The 18,725-nt window shown below is 41.2% G+C and overlaps 1 protein-coding gene across 5 annotated transcripts in view; it reads right to left on the bottom strand.

Moving 5' to 3' along the window:
• Positions 1-1,189: 1,189 nt before the first annotated feature.
• Positions 1,190-18,725, bottom strand: part of nsd1b (nuclear receptor binding SET domain protein 1b) — a 40,023-nt gene continuing 22,487 nt past the window's right edge. For all 5 annotated transcript variants that reach the window (XM_051937295.1, XM_051937296.1, XM_051937298.1 and 2 more), the window contains 17 exons: positions 18,370-18,470; positions 17,601-17,643; positions 17,053-17,303; positions 16,838-16,975; positions 14,189-14,312; positions 13,785-13,985; positions 13,534-13,713; positions 12,035-12,191; positions 11,503-11,708; positions 11,299-11,411; positions 10,200-10,346; positions 7,582-7,704; positions 7,374-7,490; positions 6,355-6,496; positions 5,898-6,004; positions 4,805-5,006; positions 1,190-3,641 (listed from right to left, as the gene is read on the bottom strand). In XM_051937295.1, the coding sequence (XP_051793255.1) occupies positions 2,893-3,641; positions 4,805-5,006; positions 5,898-6,004; positions 6,355-6,496; positions 7,374-7,490; positions 7,582-7,704; positions 10,200-10,346; positions 11,299-11,411; positions 11,503-11,708; positions 12,035-12,191; positions 13,534-13,713; positions 13,785-13,985; positions 14,189-14,312; positions 16,838-16,975; positions 17,053-17,303; positions 17,601-17,643; positions 18,370-18,470 (3,101 nt within the window). In that variant the 3' untranslated portion in view covers positions 1,190-2,892. The remainder of the gene's footprint in view (positions 3,642-4,804; positions 5,007-5,897; positions 6,005-6,354; positions 6,497-7,373; positions 7,491-7,581; positions 7,705-10,199; positions 10,347-11,298; positions 11,412-11,502; positions 11,709-12,034; positions 12,192-13,533; positions 13,714-13,784; positions 13,986-14,188; positions 14,313-16,837; positions 16,976-17,052; positions 17,304-17,600; positions 17,644-18,369; positions 18,471-18,725) is intronic.

Raw genomic sequence — 18,725 nt, 5'->3', positions numbered from 1 at the left:
GAGAAACGGCCACAGTCTTCTTACTGCAAAGGTCCAAAGCTGCTCGTCTTCTCCTCCAGCATCAGGAAACGTCTTCAAAGCTTCTTCAAATCCAAACGAAACACAATGAAAAGATCAAACTAACGTCATTGGTGCATTCAAGTGCAGTCGGACAACGAAGATGCATTTAGGAGCGTCGGCAATTGGAGAAACAACAACGAAAATTGTTGAAAATCGAAAGAAAATTTTGGGGGGGCACACGGGGCATTTGATTGCTAATCAGTTGTTCCAATCATGTTTCTGGGATTTTCTGTCCATGTTGTAAGTTTAACAGATTTTTATTGCTGTCTGGTTCAGTTAAATATGCAAAACTATATATAAATATTATACAAATACTTTCTGTGTATGTTTAACATACTTCCTGTGAGGTTAGGTAACAACTGACATGCTAATGCTAATTAGACATGCTACAAGCTGAACATTTTTCTGGAGTGTTCTGTCCATGTTGTAAGTTTAACAGATTTTTATTACTGTTCGGTTCAGTTAAATGCAAAAAAATAAAAAAGAAAGAAAAAAACTATATGTAAATATTCTGAAACTATTTTTGTGTGTTTAACAACATACTTCCTGTCAGGTTAAATAGCAACTGACATGCTAATGCTATTAAACATTTTTCGAGAGCTTTCTGTCCATATACTAAGACAAATGGGTTTTTACTACTGTACTGGCAAAATAAACATCAAAACAACATGGTTTTGGCCAAGATAAAACAATAAGGCTGTTGTTAGCACCAGTTAATGTAAGCGTCACACAGTTTTCTAATACAGTGATTATTCTCTTAGCATTTAACAACCTACAACCAGTGAGGCTAATTAGCTTTGGACACAATTAACGCAATTAATGTTTTAGCAGTTTACTGTTCATATTCTGAAATAAATGTGTCTTTACTACTACACTGGTCAATTAATTGTCAACACTCATTTTCACAATGGTACACCAGCAATGCTTTTGTTGACATTTAACAACAACTTACCTATCGTGGCGGATTAGCATTTAGCATGCCAATCAGTTGTCCTGGAGTTTTGTGCCCGTTTTCTGTGCTAAACCATAAAAGTTAATTAGCATTTAGTATTAGAATAAAGTTGTGGGAGCTGCTGTTGTTGGACAAACACCACTTGAGAGGTAAAATAACTGTATTTGGACTGTTGGATTATGTAATTTCTTTTAATTATATACATTTAAAGACGCATAATAGGATTTAAAATTGTCTTTGTGGTTTTAATTTTAGCTATCAAGCTTCATGTGAGACTAAAATTTAAAAAAAAGAAGATACCACATACAAGGTGCTTAATTCATAACTTCTTCTTCTTATATATTTATATAGCAGTTGTTTTAACAGGTCAATGGTTGAGATCCTAGAGGTCATAATTACACTGGAATGAAACATTACTCGTTTGGGCGACTGTAAAAAGGCATTAGTAGGGAAACTTGGCTTTCACAGGCGCCAAACCATTCCTTAAAAATATCTCCAAAGAAATACACTCTAAGGCATTGGCAGATAACACACAGACGATATTAAGCTTGAAGACAGAGCGAAACACACGTGGCAAGAACACATACTGAAGTGCAAGCATCATCGCAGGAGTCCGTCGTTTCAAGCGTCTTGTTTCCCATCAGAGACTTTTAGTTTCCCCCTCAGTGGAAAGTCAAGAGTGAGGAGAGGCAGCGCCGACGCCACGGCCCTCCCTCCTGACCATTTGTGCGTCACAGAACAGCATATAAATAATGACTACAGAGCACAGAATACACGCTGGAGCCAACGGAGTGCTACGTCTGACCGCCACACAGGCCGAGGCCGAGCGTCCATTTGGTGTCGCCCCACGTCAGATAACGGAGGATGTGACCTTCAGGAGAGTCCGTCTGTGGAAACTGCAGTCCAACTGAACACAGACTGACTCGTGGAGCTGCTAACTAGCCTATGAGATTGTCCTACGGTGGCAGAAACGCTTTCACTGCCACCCTGACACGACGACCACTACTAGTACAACACTAAACTCTCTGGGGTCTTTTTTGGCATGAAATGTTCAAATCTAGAGTTTTCCTGTGAGTTGCCAAGCAGCAGCCGCAACTCAAGTCTATCCCTATCTATTAAAAACAAATTAATTTCATTAAAACTGCATGATTGATCAACAAAGAGTCAGTTTGTGTGGTTCAGGCTACTCCAGGCAGCCGCTCCTCGAGCATATCTGCACTGATCCTGAAGCACCGACCGACAACGGAAACGGGAGGAGAGACTGGATTTAACGGAAGAAACGACTCCTGTGTTTCAGGTCCTGGATGGACGTTGAATGTGTACTGAAGTCCAGTGGAGGCTTGTGTTTCGTTCAGCATAAACAAACTCAACCGGTGTAATTACAGACAAATACAAATATCGTTTCTGGTACTTTTTGTAGTCAGTCGCCCTCCAACTGCAGCGATGTAAACATGGTTTGATTGAAACAGAAGCCAGTAGAAGTGTGAGGCTGAGCACCACCGTGACTCTGTTGGTCCTAAAGAGGATGCACTTGGAGTCTTTTCTAGCATAAAACGACTGTTCTGAACCTCCTGCAGGTGAACTTTGTGACACCTGAAGGACAAACGGAGCAGAAGTGAGAAAAGAAGCGCATCAAAGTGAAATGTGTGGTTTCATGAGGCTGAGGGAGTGATTACTAGGACAAGAATAAATAAACGGTGACACTGCTGAATATGTATCAGTGTGTATATATGCATGTATAAATCTATACAGTATTGATGCTGTTTACTTATTTATAAACCTCACAGTTTATTTATGTTTTGTCCTATAAACCTCTCCAGAAATCCAGCTGATGATTTGAAGACAGTGACCGACTCGTTCATCTGCAGTGACTGTAAATATCACTCCTCCTCTTCCTCCTCTTCTTCCTCTTCCTCTTCATCATCATCATCGTCCTCCTCTTCGTCTTTAAGCTCCAGGTATTCCAGCCCCACATCCTCCTCCTCCTCCTCCTCTCCGTCTTCTTGTTGAGTGTCTGATTTCTGCCTCCCTACTTCGCCCTCTTCCACCAGCTCTTCTTCCTCCTCCTCCTCCTCCTCCTCCTCTTCCTCGTCTTCCTCGGCTAGCAGCTCCTCCTCGTCCTCCTCCAAGACGTCCCTCTCCTCTTCGTACGAGGAGATGGGTGAGTAGTGCGGGAGGTCGAACACATGAGGGCTGCTGGGGGCGTCAGAGCTGCTGGGCGGAGGCGAGGAGGCGGGAGCGGCGACGGGGATGGTGATGGGAACCGGGATGGAAAAGGCGGGAAATGACTCGGAAGTACTCGTGCCGGCGCCGGAGCCGACCTCCTGGGTCCTCCTGGAGGCGGGAGTCTGGCTGCTGGTGGCGCTGGAGGCGGTGGGGGGGATGACAGCCATCCCCAGCCCCGAGGGGAGGGCTCTGGCTTCGGGTGCGTACTCCCGGATCTCCCCCGGCTCCAGCGGCTCCGGGCCACAGGGGTCGTGTTCGCTGCAGGACAGCTTTCCATCCAGTTTGGAGATGAAGAGCAGACCCTCACGGTGCTGGGAGCAGTAGGAGCTCGGGCACATCTCACAGAAGGACGCCGCCTCCTTACCGCAGATATCGCACTGATGCCATGGACACTCCCACCGACCTGCAGCAAAGAACAAGAACGGCAGCGGCAAACACAGAAGAATAAACTTTAGAGTGAAATTAAAGAGAAGATGCACAAATAATCACAACATTAAAACAAGAAAAGCACTCAGAGAGCGCAGTACTCCACCACGGCTGTCCATTCCGTGACCTTGCACTGAGCACAGGCGTGTGTTCTGCATGTGCACGTTATGTACGGATACCGAATCACGTGACCTAAATATGTAGCAGGAGGTGGGAACTGATGGGACTCAGAAACACCCCCACAATCTAATCAGCTGTTCCTTGTATCATTTCTGACCGATAAGTCCTCAGCGGTGGATTTGTAGTAGGATCACAATCAGCTGATGTAGTGTTCACTGGTTGTCATGGTTACAGTGACGCCGTGCTGCTATCTCACAATGATACAGAAATCTTCAACAAATCCGTGGATCCGGACTGTAAGCCGCATCACTGCCACAATCTAATCACAAAATGACATTAAACAACCAAAATGTGACGCCAAACTACCACAGTATGATGTAAAACAGCCAACATGAGACACCAAATGAACTCATAAAGACATAAAATGACCAAAGTATGGCCCCAAACAACAAAAAAATGATGAAAAACAACCAAACCGGGACGTAAAAAGATGCAAAATGGCCAAAATGTCAAACAAAGACCACCAACTGTCATAAAACAACCAAAATGTGACACTAAACTACCACAAAAACAGCCAACAAATCCTTCAGTCTGTTTTTGAGTAATGTTGTGCACAGACTGAAGGAAGGATTCACGCCAGTCGTCATAACTCCGCCGTGTTCCTTGGCGGAGTAATTAACTTGAATTTGACCGACTACAACATAAGACCAGTATTTGGTTGCCTTGCTAAAAGGCACTGCAAATCATTTTTCTGAAGTACTTTGATTTAACATGTGGTGAATTGGTGCTGTGTATATAAAACCAAACAGAAAATGCTTCTAACACATCAGTAACAATCGTCACAAACCAGTTCAAGGACCACAACAAACGGTGGAGTTTATAAAAGTAAGAGTTTTAGGTCAATAAATAAGAACATTAAGGTCACAAACTACCAGTTGGTGTTGAGAGAGGAGTAACAGAATGAAGCAGGACACAGACGAACAAACTGAACACCGTGGTTCTGGTGGATCAGACACTGACCTGCAGGTCTCTTGGTGAGGTTCAGACAGTCTGCGTGGTAAACTTTGGGACATCCGGGTCTTTTACAGGAAACCATCTGTCCTCCGTCTCCGCAGCTGAAACACTCGTCCTCCCTTTCTTTGGTCAGCACCACCTTCTTCTTCCTCTTGCCGTGGCCTCTCCGCTTCAGCTTCCGGCCTTTGTCGTCAGATGGAGGGTTGTTCTGGTTTGGACAAGAGAGAGAAGCCAAGCTTTTTATTTATTGTGGCTTTGAGAAAAACTTCTGCACTTCAAAATGACATGTAAGCGTTCCTCTTTCAGTCAAATGTTCCTCCTCCACCGAGACTTTAGAGAAAAACATGTTTTTATGGCTCCTGGTTGCTCTTAGTGGTCTTCATATTCTAGTTTCTTTTATTTATTTTGGTTTAACCCTTTAAGCTGCAGTCAATTCCAGCCATTTTCAGGACAAAAAAAATCACTAATATTCTATTTGTAAATAAAAATATGATGAGAAATACAGGGAATATTAGACGGGCATCGCGAGGTGCATTTCCTTGAAAATGACCGATTCGGGGATTTTATACCGACTTCAGGACATGTTTTGGACAAAATAGTTTACTGGCTTGTGTCGTCTGGATGTAAAAGATTGGATTATGGCCGTTTTTTGTGGAATATTTTCATCTGTGTGTAATAATAAACCCGGAAATGTGAGTCGCGCTGTGTGCTTTGAAGCCGTGTATAGAGAACGGATGGATGAATATTTGTTTTTGTCGGACAAATGTGTTTTTCTCACCCGCTGTGGTAATCACATCTGAAAGTGGTTTATACCGGCGGATTCATGAGAATCTAAGCTTTCCATCGGTGTATAGTGTTTGTATAATCGCGTTTGCAGCCGTCGGACATTCTTTAAATTCCTATGCAAATTAGTAGGTGTACCGCCGGCGGGACACTGAAGCGCACCGGGTTAATTTTTTTCAGGTTTTTATCCTGTTTTCTGTCTTTTTGCACATATTTTTTTGTTGAAACATGTTCAGCACTTTGGTGAACACATGACGTTTGAAGATGTGCTGTACTAATAAACTTTTATTTAATAACTGAGCATCGTTTGCCTCACCTTTGGCCTGACGCCCAGGAAGCCGCTGCAGTTCGGTGCTCCACATTTACAGACCGTCTTCCCGTTTCCCAAACACTCCAGGTTGTAGTTGAAGGTGAGTTCTGTGCCTGAAAGGTCAAAAACATACAGCTGATGCTTTGGAAAGCACTTTTAGACGGAACAGGACTGTAAATCTGACAATCGTAAGACAATTTGATTCGCAAATACAGCAACTAAATATATTTATGGTGTAGAAAAAGAAGTAAAAAAAAAAAAAATCACATTAATCCTTTAACTTCAAATGTGTTTTTTAAGTTTATACTGCAAAACATACAAAAGGAAGAGTTTTAATGTCTATAAATGTACGTTTTTCCGTTAAACTGACCGTTTCCTCACACACTACAGCAGCTGCAGATGTAAACAAACTCTGGGATTTTAGTGTCTGTCTTTATGTTCCATGTGAAAAGAAGCAGCGTACCTGCAGAGATGTCGACCAGAGCGAACAGCCCCACCCTGGTGTCTCCGCTCACCGTCCACTTCTGGGTCTCACAGTTGGGCTGACAGCAGTGGTTCATGAAACGAGCCTCGTTCCCCTTCGGCCCGGCATCGATGATCCGGTCCTGAAAAACAAACAAATGATGATAAAAACTTCTAGCTAGATTTCTGCTTTGTATTCCAGGAAGTTACTTAACTGTGTCTGTACGCTACTGTTCTAAAGTTTGTCGTCATCCAGACAATTCCCTGTTTTCCAGTAAAACTCCCACTTTTATCCATGTTCTATCATAACTGCACAAGGGTTTTCTAATCATCAAAGAGCCTTTCAGCACCATTAGCTAACACAATGTAGCATTAGAACACAGGAGTGATGGTTGCTGGAAATGTTCCTCTGTACCCCTATGGAGATATTCCATTAAACATCAGCTGTTTACAGCTACAATAGTCATTTACCACATTAACAGTGTCTACACTGGATTTATCATTCATTTAATGGTATCTTCATTGGAAAAAAAACTGCTTTTCTTTCAAAAATAAGGACATTTCTAAGTGACCCTGAACTTTGGAACGGTAGAGTTTGTATGAAGAATACAGTAGGACACATTTAAGGCCTCAATCTTCGTGTCTTTAGTAACACTTTGAGAAGCTGGAACTTCAAATTTGCTTTGCTTGTCCTGTCTGGAAATGAAGCATGTCCAGGTGGGAGGTTCAAATTAAGAAGTGCAAAGAAAGTATCTGGTATTCTGGAGAGCAGATATATGTTTGTAGATTGAAGCTAAAAAAAAACCCAACAAAAACAAAAAACAGGTGATTCTGCTGACTTTCATTTGGCTCTTGTTCTGATTCCTGTCGAATCTCTCTGGAGTCCAAAATCACCTCTGATCAAGATAAAAACGGTCCTTTTCTATTCTACATCCTCAATCAAACAATTTTGACCATTTTTTTTGTATTTCTGAGATTAAATGAATTGATTCCAGATGTTGTTGAAGCTCTGAGCTCTACCTTGTCCAGAGTTAACATGTAGAAGTTACAGATGTCATTCTCCTGAGCATGTCTGATCCTCGACCTGCACTCCTCCTCGTCGATCACCTCCCCAACGTACTCGCTCACAAAGTGACCCTGAGGGAAAAACACAGGAAACATGCGTGGTTTAGACACAGCTTCTGGTGGGAAACGAGCAGAGAACCAGCGATGGCAGAACCACAGTTACCTTCTTGATGTCGTGGACACAGCGGAGCCCCCAGCCTCGAGACAGCGTCCTGAAGATCTCCACCTGGCTGTACTGACGCTTGGTGAACGCCTGGTTGAGGCAGCGCTCACCAGCCGGGCAAACCTGGAAGTTCACAGGGTCCATTTATTTACGATATGTGAAAAAAAATGTCCAAATCTGAACTTAAACTTGTTAGATTTCATCCAAAACCACTCTATCCTACATGTCACACTCAAGACCTCGCCAAAAACATAAAGTTGCTCTATATCAGTTAAAGTTGACCTGCATGACGGTTCAAAGGTTTGGGGTCACCAGACACAAAGCAACTTTAACTAATGTACAGAAACTTCAACTCTATAATAGTTAAAGTTGCTCTAAATGAGTTACAGTTGTTTTAAAATTAGTTACGTTTGCTCTAAAATGAGTTAAAGTCGCTCTATATGAATTAAAGTCATTTTAAAATGAGTTCAGTTTGCTCTAAAATCAGTTAAACTTGCTTTAAAATGAGTTAAAGTTGTTCTAAATGAGTTAAAGTTGCTAAAGTTTACAGAAAATAGGTACGAGAAACAACACAAGGGAGGAGAGGAAACAAACATTCTTCAATCAATAGAATAAATGCAGCAGGTTTCAAAAATGCAAAGTAAGTTGTTGGAGGATACATTCAGCACGGTGAAACTTCTTTCTAGAGCTGAGGTGCAGAGTGGTTTGGAGAGGCTGTAAAGTTTAAACAGTTGATCTGTAGCATAAGGAGCACCCAGTTATTTACACCACAGGTAACACAAATGTTGTCCATGTAGATTGTACTTTTTAAAAATGATTAATGTCATTATGACTTTATTTAGACATTCCTGAGTTCCTTTAACTTCTATTCATGGTTGTCCTGTTTCCATAAAGGTGCAGGATTTTATACTGCAGTGAAAAATGAACCCACAGTGAGTGCAAATGTGACCGGAGCAACAAAAAAAAACAGCCAGGAAAGCGCTCAGAGTCCAGAGGGTTGAAGTCATGAAGACAAAAATGAATTGAATTATCCATCCATTCTCTATACACCGCTTTATCCTCATTAGGGTCATGGGGGGTGCTGGAGTCTATCCCAGCTGACTGAAGGCAGGGGACACCCTGGACAGGTCACCAGTCTGTCACAGGGCTACATATACAGACACACAATCACACTCACATTCACACCTACGGACAATTTAGAGTAACCAATTAACCTCAGCATATTTTTGGACTGTGGGAGGAAGCCGGAGTACCCGGAGAAAACCCACGCATGCACAGGGAGAACATGCAAACTCCATGCAGAAAGATCCCAGACCCAGGCCGTGATTTGAACCGGGGATCTTCTTGCTGCAAGGCAAAAGTGCTAACCATTAGCCCACTGTGCAGCCCAATGAACTGAATTATCTTTAGCTTATTTCATTAGCAGGAAAACGTTTTCCAGGAACCGTGGACGAGGCCAGATGTCAGTTTCACCATTAGGGTTGGAGAGTTGACAGAGCAGCAGCAGCAGCAGCACGAGGAGGCAGAATTATTTACTAAAAGCTCTGATTTACTGGCATTTAAACGAGCCTCGCACTTACATTTTAATCTGACAAACTGTTTGCATCCAAACAAGAATGTGAAACCTCAGCTCATGGGGAAAGGACAAAGTGTTTTTTTCTGCTTAAAACTAACTTTTTGTTGCTGTAATGAAGCATTTTAGCTGCTAACAAGATTATCTTTCTCTCAGACGTCAGTACAGACAACTAGACAGTGAATTCTATTCATTCGGTTTTCAGAGACAATAACTGTTTTTACAGCTTCTACGTGTGCGACATCTTCCCAACAAGTGGCTGAAATCATCTGTGGAGGAGACAGGATCGTACTCTGGGATAAGGTGACGTCACGTAACCTCGAAATGTCACTTTTTAAAGCAAGACGGAGAATTTTTGAACATGAATCAGAAAGCAGCATGATGCTGAGACTTGTGACGATATTTAGTTGATGTATGGAAAGGCCTGCTCTTCTCCTCGATAAGGACGAACGATAAAACAAAACTTCAAAGACCTTTATTAAGTGTTTATTCCTCAGAAGAATCGATCATTAAAGGAACTGTCTGATTGCAAACTGCACGGACAAGGAAAAGATTCCACAACAGCACTGATACAGAAACTTGGAAGGTTGTAGACATTTTTTTTTTCATTTATGCCTGAAAAAATGCCAAATTCAGTCAGTAACACTCCCACAACTGTAGAGGCAAAACTAAAAAAAGAAATCACAATTCCAACTTAAGCATTATCAAAATCCTAAATTTAAAAAAGAAAAACTGCTTTTTTTAAACCAGTTCTAACAATTGTCAACTTTACAAAGTTTGACACAAGAGAAACGAAAACGCATCAACTGCATCTATTCTAACCAGTCCACACAACCTTCTCCAAATTGATCCAACTTTGCACTTTTTATGTTTAATTTTCTTGGAAAATGTTTAAAAATGTCAAGAGATTTGGTGCAGCACTTTTCCAAAGGTAACATACAGACACATGTGGGTGAAAGCAGAAAATATTTGGGTCGAATCATCTCTCACACACAAACGCACCACCTATGAGCCTCTACAGAGCGTTAAGGAGGCGTTCAGGTACCTGCGGGTGACATTCGTACAGCAGCATCCGGTTGATGCACTCAGAGTCCATCCCACACGGACTCTCATCCGTCGCCTTGCAGTTGCAGCGCGGGATCTCCGATAGGTCGGCCGTGAAGATCTGAACCTTTCCGATTGGTCGATTCACCTGAAGTAGTCAGAAAAATTATATTTCAAGTAATTATTTATTTGTATATTTTATTACACATCAATGATTTTGTCTTTTTTGTCATGGTCTTACGTTAAATTGTTTACATTATACTGATGCTCAGTGTCAGAATCATTTTCTAATTTGAAACAAATAATTTTTTCCAATGAAGAAAACATTAAATGAATGATAAATCCAGTGTAGACATTGTTAATGTGGTAAATGAATATTCTAGCTGGAAATGTTTAATGGGATATCTCCATAGGGGTACAGAGGAACATTTCCAGCAACCATCACTCCTGTGTTCTAATGCTACATTGTGTTAGCTAATGGTGATGAAAGGCTCATTGATGATTAGAAACCCTTGTAGTTATGTTAGCACATGGATAAAAGTTCATGGAATTGTCTGGATGACTCCAAACCTTTGAACGGTAGTGTGTGTAATGTTCATGTGCATAATTTAGGCCTATTTCAAAAGTTAAATGTATTAAAATAATCAACCACAGACTGAATGTACAAGCAACTTGCAGAGTTGAAATATTAGCAGTTTACTACTGCAGATGGTAAAATGTGGCACAAACAGAAATAGCTCTGTAACATTTATATTAGAGTAAATTTAGCTTTCGTTTAAGCCGTTATTCTAATACTAGCATTTATGTGACAGCTGACGATGCTTGGGTTAATAATAGACATGAATGAGTGAATAAAACGGAGAACAACAGCCTCACAGAGGTGGACAGTGGAGATGTTCCAGTTTAAACACAGCCAACTGGCCTGTTTGGATGGACTTCAGTGAGTCTGAGGATAAAACCCAGCTATGTGCCGTGAAAGCTAAAGCTATAATTAAAGATCAAAACTGGAACTCAGTGGACAAAACTTTACTTTTGAAGAAACCTGCAGACTGAAGCATTTTGGGCCAAACAAAGACGTGAAGCCCAGCCTTTTCCCTGACCTTAATGTGTTTGTATGGAGGCGGTTTCCTGTCGTTCTTTCGGTCTTCTTGAAGCTGCCGAAGCTCCTTCTCTGCCTGCAGCTCACGAAACCTCACAGCCGCCTCCTCCAGAGCTGAGGAGGAAACCAACAGTCAGAAACTCAGTAATGTCGAGTTATCTTCACAAGCAGAAACGACCAACCACTGATTAAACGATGGTTTCACCTTTCTTGTACGTTGCATCGACACCTTTCCCCATCTTCTCCTTGCTGTTGGCGTCCACATCCATGTAGGGGAAGACTCTGGCCTGGTAGGTCCACAGGTAGTCGTTGGAGCCGAAGAAATGAACCGGGAACTCCCCGACATCGTGCCTCATTCGCTGGATGTTTTCTGGGATTGTTTTGGGATGGCTGACCTCCGCCGGCCACCACCTTTAAAGAGCAGAAAAAACACAATGAACAACAATGAAAAACAAAGGATTCATCCCTCTGAACACCAGATTGTTGGTGTTTTAATTACCCAAGTCACACCACTTTTGGGTGAAAGAACCATTGCATGTTCAATTTTCCACCAGTCTTTGAACTACTCATCTGAGAGGTGCCATGTCGCTGTAAAACTCAACCAAAACTGAGACACTGCAAAGAGTTTTGTGTTTTCTGAGTTGCATGACAGCAAATTTCCACATCAGCAGTGGCAGACAAATGCTCCAGGAGCTCTGACGTTTCATTTCACGCGTCTGCAGTTCCTCATCACTGACCTGTAGCGGCCGACCTTCACCCAGAGGATGTCTTTGTAGCGAGGCTTCTTGCCGGCCTTGCAGTCGTTGCAGTACCAGCTGCCTTTAGGCATCTCGATGTTCAGACACTCGCGGTGAAATGCAGCCGGACAGGATTCACAGCACAGCAGGCTGCCACCTGCAGGACCAGGAGCAAGTTTGGGTCAATAACGTTCGCTGAGAGCTTCATTTACTGCCATATATAGTAGTTTTCAGCGATAAAGTAACACTAAAACTCCATTTTTAGTCAGTAAAATACAGGCGACGTCACTTTATGATTCTCTTAGAGCCTCTTTCGGCTCATTGCTTTCTCATTCTGCAACACTGACTTGGTTTAACCTTTTAAGACCCACCATCCGCCTGGACATATTCTTACATTTTTACCTACTGTAGTGCCATTTTTTGGAGTCTTTTTATTTGCTATGCATCAATATAACCCTTACAACCCAAGATTGAATGATATGTATTGACTTATGTTTTAACTACTGCAACAAATTGCTTAAAAATAGGGATGCTGGACCAATATCGGCATAAAAATGAATTATCGGTCAATATCGTTATCGGTTTTTTGCCTATCATGAAAACCGATAAAATAATGCCTGGATTTTGCCGACATTTATCGGACTCATAGAGGGACGGAAGGTGTGAAGTGTTGTTTGAGACGATTTTTTAAAAAAAGGTACTTTTCCATAACATAAGTTGAAGTAGTTCTCTTATTTTGCACAGACAATATTTACATTTTAAAGCCTTGTTACATCTGAGAATACATCCAGTGGGGCATCACAATAAAATGAGTCATGATGTGATAATTCCACGACAGAAGATATGCAGTGTTACCTAAAAGTAGTTAAATAGCCCACATATAGCAGTATCGGTAGATATCGGAATTTGAGAGTTGGACGATATCGGCATATCGGTTATCAGTATAAATGAAATTCCTACGTGAAAGTGCAATAAACCTAAAAAAGAAACATTTTTGTTTTCTTCACATATATTTCAAAATACAGAAATTGCAGAGCCGTATCCGTCATATCTGTAAATGTCTCATTTATAAGGATTTTTGTTATGTGCTCTTTATTGTGTATTTTTACAAACCCATCACTGCAACCAAAAAGCGCTCTGAGACCTGGAGAATGAGTGAAACGTTCATGCAACTCCCCAGATGTTATATGCAAAAAGAATGATCGATTTATCTAATCTGGTTTCAAATCTACCACCAATCAAAAATGAAAATGAGGTCGTAGCGCCACACTGGGCTCTACAGGGTTAAGAAACGGACACAGCCAGCAAGGAGACAGAAAAATGAAACATTTAGCAGCTCCTGATTCAGATGATCAAACGTCAGCACAAAGAAGAGTGAATATGACACAGCACTTTCCTCTAGTTGAACAAGACTCCAAATTAAAATCTAAACTGACAGAAGCCAGGTAGTTTGCCTTCCTCCCAGCAGAAAGACAAAAGCTCAGATTGGACTTCGGTACCTTCAGTGCAGACGAAGCACCAGCTGACGTTGACGTGTTCGTGGTTCTTGACGCCGCGGCGAGGAGCGAAATGGTTGGGACAGACGATGCTGTTGTTGGAGAGGACGACGCTGCCGGCGGCCATGCAGAGGTCTGTGGCATGATAAGCTACCGGGCAGCGAACGCACCGCACCAGACGACCTGCAGACAAACAAAGAGTCAGATCACACAGGTAACCACAGGGAAAATGACATCTGAGGGCCTCTGGTCACCTTTAGAGATGTTGGAGCCGTTGGGGTTGGCGATGAAGCAGGTGAGGCAGACGTGGATGGAGCAGCGGAAGCCTCGGTTCACCGGGGCAGTCGGAGCGTAGTTGGCGATGCATTCTCCGTGGTAAAACTTCCCACAGACGGGGATCATGCAGCGTCGTACGTCCTCGCTGCGCTTCTTACACACAAAGCAGGTGTGGACGCCTGAACGCAGCAGAGGTTTGACATTATTAGAACAAATCAGCAGCTATCAGACACGTTTTAATTCAGATTTATACAACAGATCGATCACAACTAGCGTTTTTCACCGTCAGTGAATGTTTAAGAACAGACGTCTCTTCGTGTAAGACTTCTGTAGCGAGAATTAAAATGGAAAATTAAAAGCTGTGAGGTTTAAACAGATTCACCTGATTTACACTCCGGACAGACAAACTTCCCCTTCGGCGCCTCGGCCAGAGAGATGCAGGGCAGATGGAAAGCTCCACAACACTGACCCTCACAGAGCAGCAGCTCACCTGTCTTCTCACACACCTGAGATAAAAACACAGGATGCTTTAAAGCAGGGGTGTCCAACATGAGGTCTGCGGGCCAAAGCCGGTCCTCCAGAGGGTCCAATCCGGCCCTCAAAGTGTAAAAATTACAGAGAAGACATTAACTGTAGATTGTAAATTAGTAAAACTATAAATTTAAAATCATTTCCAGACAAGTTATTCTGATCATAAAATACTAGATTGTTCATTGTCTCATTTTTGTGATATTTTGTCTTGTTTTTGATGTTTTTTTTCTGACTTTTGTCTCACGTATTTGTCATTTTGTGTTTTGCTTTATTCGTTGTTTTGTGTATCATTTGTGTCCTTTTGTGTTTTTTTGGTCACATTTATTTTTTTTGTCTCATTTTTGACCAATTGTTTGTCATTTTGTAACCATTTTATCAAATTTTTGGTCTTTTGTTTCATGTCATTTCTCTTACTTTTTGTCATTTTTTTCTGGCTTTTGTAATATTTTGTCTTGTCTTTGTTGTTTTGTCTCTTTTTGTCTGACTTGCCGTTTGTCTCACGTTTTTGTCGTTTTGTTTCCTTTTAGTCTCGCTTGTGTTTTTTGTCTTACTTTTGTCATTTTGTGTTTTGCTTTATTCGTTCTTTTTTGTCTTGCTTGTGTCGTTTGTCCATTTTTTTGTCGTTTTGCATCTCGTTTTTGTAATATTTTGTCTTGTTTTTGTAGTTTTTTTGTCTCTTTTTGTCTGACTTTTGCCGTTTTGATCATAAAGTAAAATATTATCATTTAGTTCCAGATACCTTTTGTTTCTTTGTAGAAAATCGACTTGCATTGATCCATACGAATGGAACGGGCTCCCTGTATTAAGCTAAAAAACATCACATTAAATTGAGAAAATGAATTGTTCGAGACGATGTCAACAACTTGTCAGTGGACTCAGAGGTGGGAGGACAGGAAACGTCAGATTTTATCAGATAACACCTGCGATAAGTTCTAGTCTCGCTGTTGACAATCACTGATTTTATCTGACATGAAATTCAAGGAAGAAAAAAACACAACGGTATATAAAAGCAGGTCACAGTCATAAAAATACATAAACACAAGCTGCCACATGTCCAGATCAGATCATGTTATTTGTTTAATCACTGATGATGACAGATGTGGCTGCACAGACTCGAGTTTAATAAGAAATAACAGACTGAAAGACATGTAAAGATATAATAGAATCTATTTCAGTGCTAACATTACGCTGAATATGAAAAATTAACCAACACTCTGAGATCTGCTGCCCTCCGTTCTGCTCCTGGACAAGGACACTGGATTGGTTTCAACGCTCAATAAAACGCTGTTGGAATGAAGAGCAACTCTTACACTGAGGAGCTATTTTCTCACAAGTGTTTCTTTGTTATTTCAGCACATTAGTGGTCGGAAAAGCACCGACTGCAGGTGAGTAAAAGACTCTAGTTGAAGGATCTTGGTCCAGGGTTTGATATTAATGCGAACCGTGGCTTTAATGGAAAGTTTAACCATCACGCAGTGAAATATAGTTTTTCTGCTGCTGTTACTTTTTAAAGCGACTAGAGGGAAACTTGGCTGATGTCGTATCACACAATTTTACAGAGAAATATCCACATCCGAGCCTGTTCATTTGGTTTAAACCAGATTAGAGACAAACGGCACTGAAAACAAATGTATTAATTACATTTTTTTACCCTTGTTTTAATGGTTTTATCACATTTTTCTTTCTACTTTATTTCATTTTATTCTTTTGTATTAATGTGATGTTGAATTTCTGGTGATGTTTACGTTTTTTGACAATTATTGCATCAATTATTTACACTGAAATTCTGTATTGTGCATTTTATATTTTTTAAAGCGTTTGCCTATATTTCTCTCCAGTTTTTGGAGTTTTAAATAAAATTATTTGCATCTGTTTTGTGGGATCTTTGCGTAAACGAGCAGCAATGAAAACTTTATTTAAAAACACAATTTAGATTTTTTGACTCTTGTTTTTATGATTGTACCATAATTTTCTTATTTCCATAATTCCTTTTCTTTAATGTCATATCTGGTGATTTTTTCCTTTCTGTTTGGCCTCACTGGAGTTCTGAGGATCCTCCATTTGTCAGCCTGGCTCTAAAGCTTTTTGAAAAACTCTGTTTTTATAAAGTAATTATTATTTAAACAAACCTATTTTTCAGGAAGGAATAATTCCCTAAATACCTATGTTGAGTTATAATAACAAGATACAATGCAGTTTTTGTATTCACAAGAAAAGGGGTTCTAAAAAGTAGATGATAGTGACACCGCAGTATTTGCCACCTTTTTTTGTTTTTGCTTTTTTTGGTGATCTAAAAAAATGATCCAATGGATGTGACAAACATTTCGTTTAAATGTGTAGCTCAGTGCCAAACACCAGACGCATGAGTGGTTGTTTGAGAAGTTCTCATGACGAATAAATTCTAAAACAAACCTCGTGTCACCAGTCTTCAGTGTAAAATAAAACCATCTGGGTGCAGCTCTAATGCTCTTCTTCCATCCGTACATTGTTGAAAGCCCACCTGACAGATGTTCTCCTTCATGGAGGCAGGACCTCCTCGGTCGCCGATGATCTTCCTGGCGGGTAAAAGTGTTTCGTCACACAGCGACAACTCGTCCTTCATGGAGGAGAAGCTGTGGTCCAGGCTGGACGGTTCACCCTGCAGAGACAAATCAAATATGCATGGTTGTATAGAACTTATATTTAAACAGAACAATAAAAGTAAAGATGGCTGACCTCTGACTCTGCTGCGTCCTTCTTGACCTCCTGAGTTTTACCGTCGTCTGGTTGAGGAGTGTCATCGTCTGCTGGCGTCGTCTCCTCTTGGTTGGGTTCAGGTGAAGCCGGTGGTTGGGTGGAGGGAGCCGGAGTGCTGTGATCGGCCTGGACAGTGTTTGTGGGCGGATTGGTGGAAATCTCAGAGACTGTAGTGGGAGTGGAGGCTGTGAGCGGTTTAGTCTTTGATTTTAACAACGGTGGGGCAGAATCTGGGGATAAGAAAGCGGTTTTAGAAGCAGGTACCTCAGACGAGATGTAAAAACTAAAGAAGGCTCATGAGATGCATCAACATATTTTAAAAATGAAGCAATTCTCCGTTTAAAGTCATTTTGGATCACATTTTTTCATACACAAAGCAAATATTCTTACGGATGGTGTTCAGTAAGTTTCCAAAGTTCGGCTTTATAACATTAAAGTTAGATTAAAGTTTAAAAATTAAGTAGATGCACAAAGCAATGTCTAATATTTTAACAGATACACCATGGTAAAATGGACGCTTCACTGACCGGATTGAGGAGCAGGATTTGAACTGTTCTTCAGTGTTTTGACCTGAGGAAAAAGATCATCAGAAAAAAGATCATCAAACCGTCACTGGGAAGAACATATAGACATTTTTGTATTTGCCACTTTTCAAATAATTCCAATGCGGTTAAAAGTGCTTCAATGGAAAAAACATCAAATACACCCACAAAACAAGCAAATAAAGACAAAATAAAAGGTAAACGACCAGAAAGTAACGAGGATAAACAACCTTCTGAAAGTGTTTCTGATGCTTTTTTTGTTTGATTTCCTTGTTTGCACTTGGCTGCAGTATTTTCTTTTGAGGTCAAACTCAAGGCTAAAGGACGATAAATCCGTCTTATTGAAAACAGTCTAAATGAAGACATCCTTGATGCTACAATAGATGGTCCACTTAAAGAAGGTTAAGATCTTTACAAGGAGGAGGAGCTGCAAACTACTACTACTGTTAACATTTACAACCACTGAATCCAAAACTTTTCAGCCCCCCCGACAACCAAAATATGACCCTAACCATCCCTGGAGGTGGTTGAAAGATGAAAACGTCAAACACTAAATAGTAGAACACATCAGAGTAAAACACAGACGGTCTGTAGGAGCAGCAGCTTTGACAAAAACTGTGCAAAAAACCTCACAGACTGGATTCATTGGAGCTCCTGCCCTGAATAGAGCTGGATTGAACAAGTCTAAACTGGTATCTCACGGTATAAATGCACACATGAGCTAATGCACACACAGCAGATGTCCGTGTTGTACCTTCTTCTTGGGGCCCGTCGATGCTTCAGCCTCCAGGCAGTACTCCAGGATCTTCTGAGTGGGTTTCCTCTTACGCTTCTTTTCCAGTACAGGAGCACTTCCTGTAAATCAGACGCCACAGTTGGGTTTATCCAATGACGAAACATTTCTCTTCTGACGGGATCGGTCCTCTCCAAGAGAATGAGTGCTAACTGAACAGTTTGATGTTATGAAAACCATGTGAATTATACGCAAAATAAAAGTCACCACTTGGATTTAACTAAGTAAATGGGTAAGATCCTTCCATTGGATAATTACTGCAGTGATGACAACAACTTCTTTAACCCGAGCTGATGCAGTGAGGAGCTTCTCATTTC

The sequence above is a fragment of the Acanthochromis polyacanthus genome, chromosome 17 (genome assembly GCF_021347895.1).
Source record: "Acanthochromis polyacanthus isolate Apoly-LR-REF ecotype Palm Island chromosome 17, KAUST_Apoly_ChrSc, whole genome shotgun sequence".
Lineage (NCBI taxonomy): Eukaryota > Metazoa > Chordata > Actinopteri > Pomacentridae > Acanthochromis > Acanthochromis polyacanthus.
The sequence above is the reverse complement of the archived record's forward strand: the minus strand, read 5'-3'. Positions and strand labels throughout refer to the sequence as shown.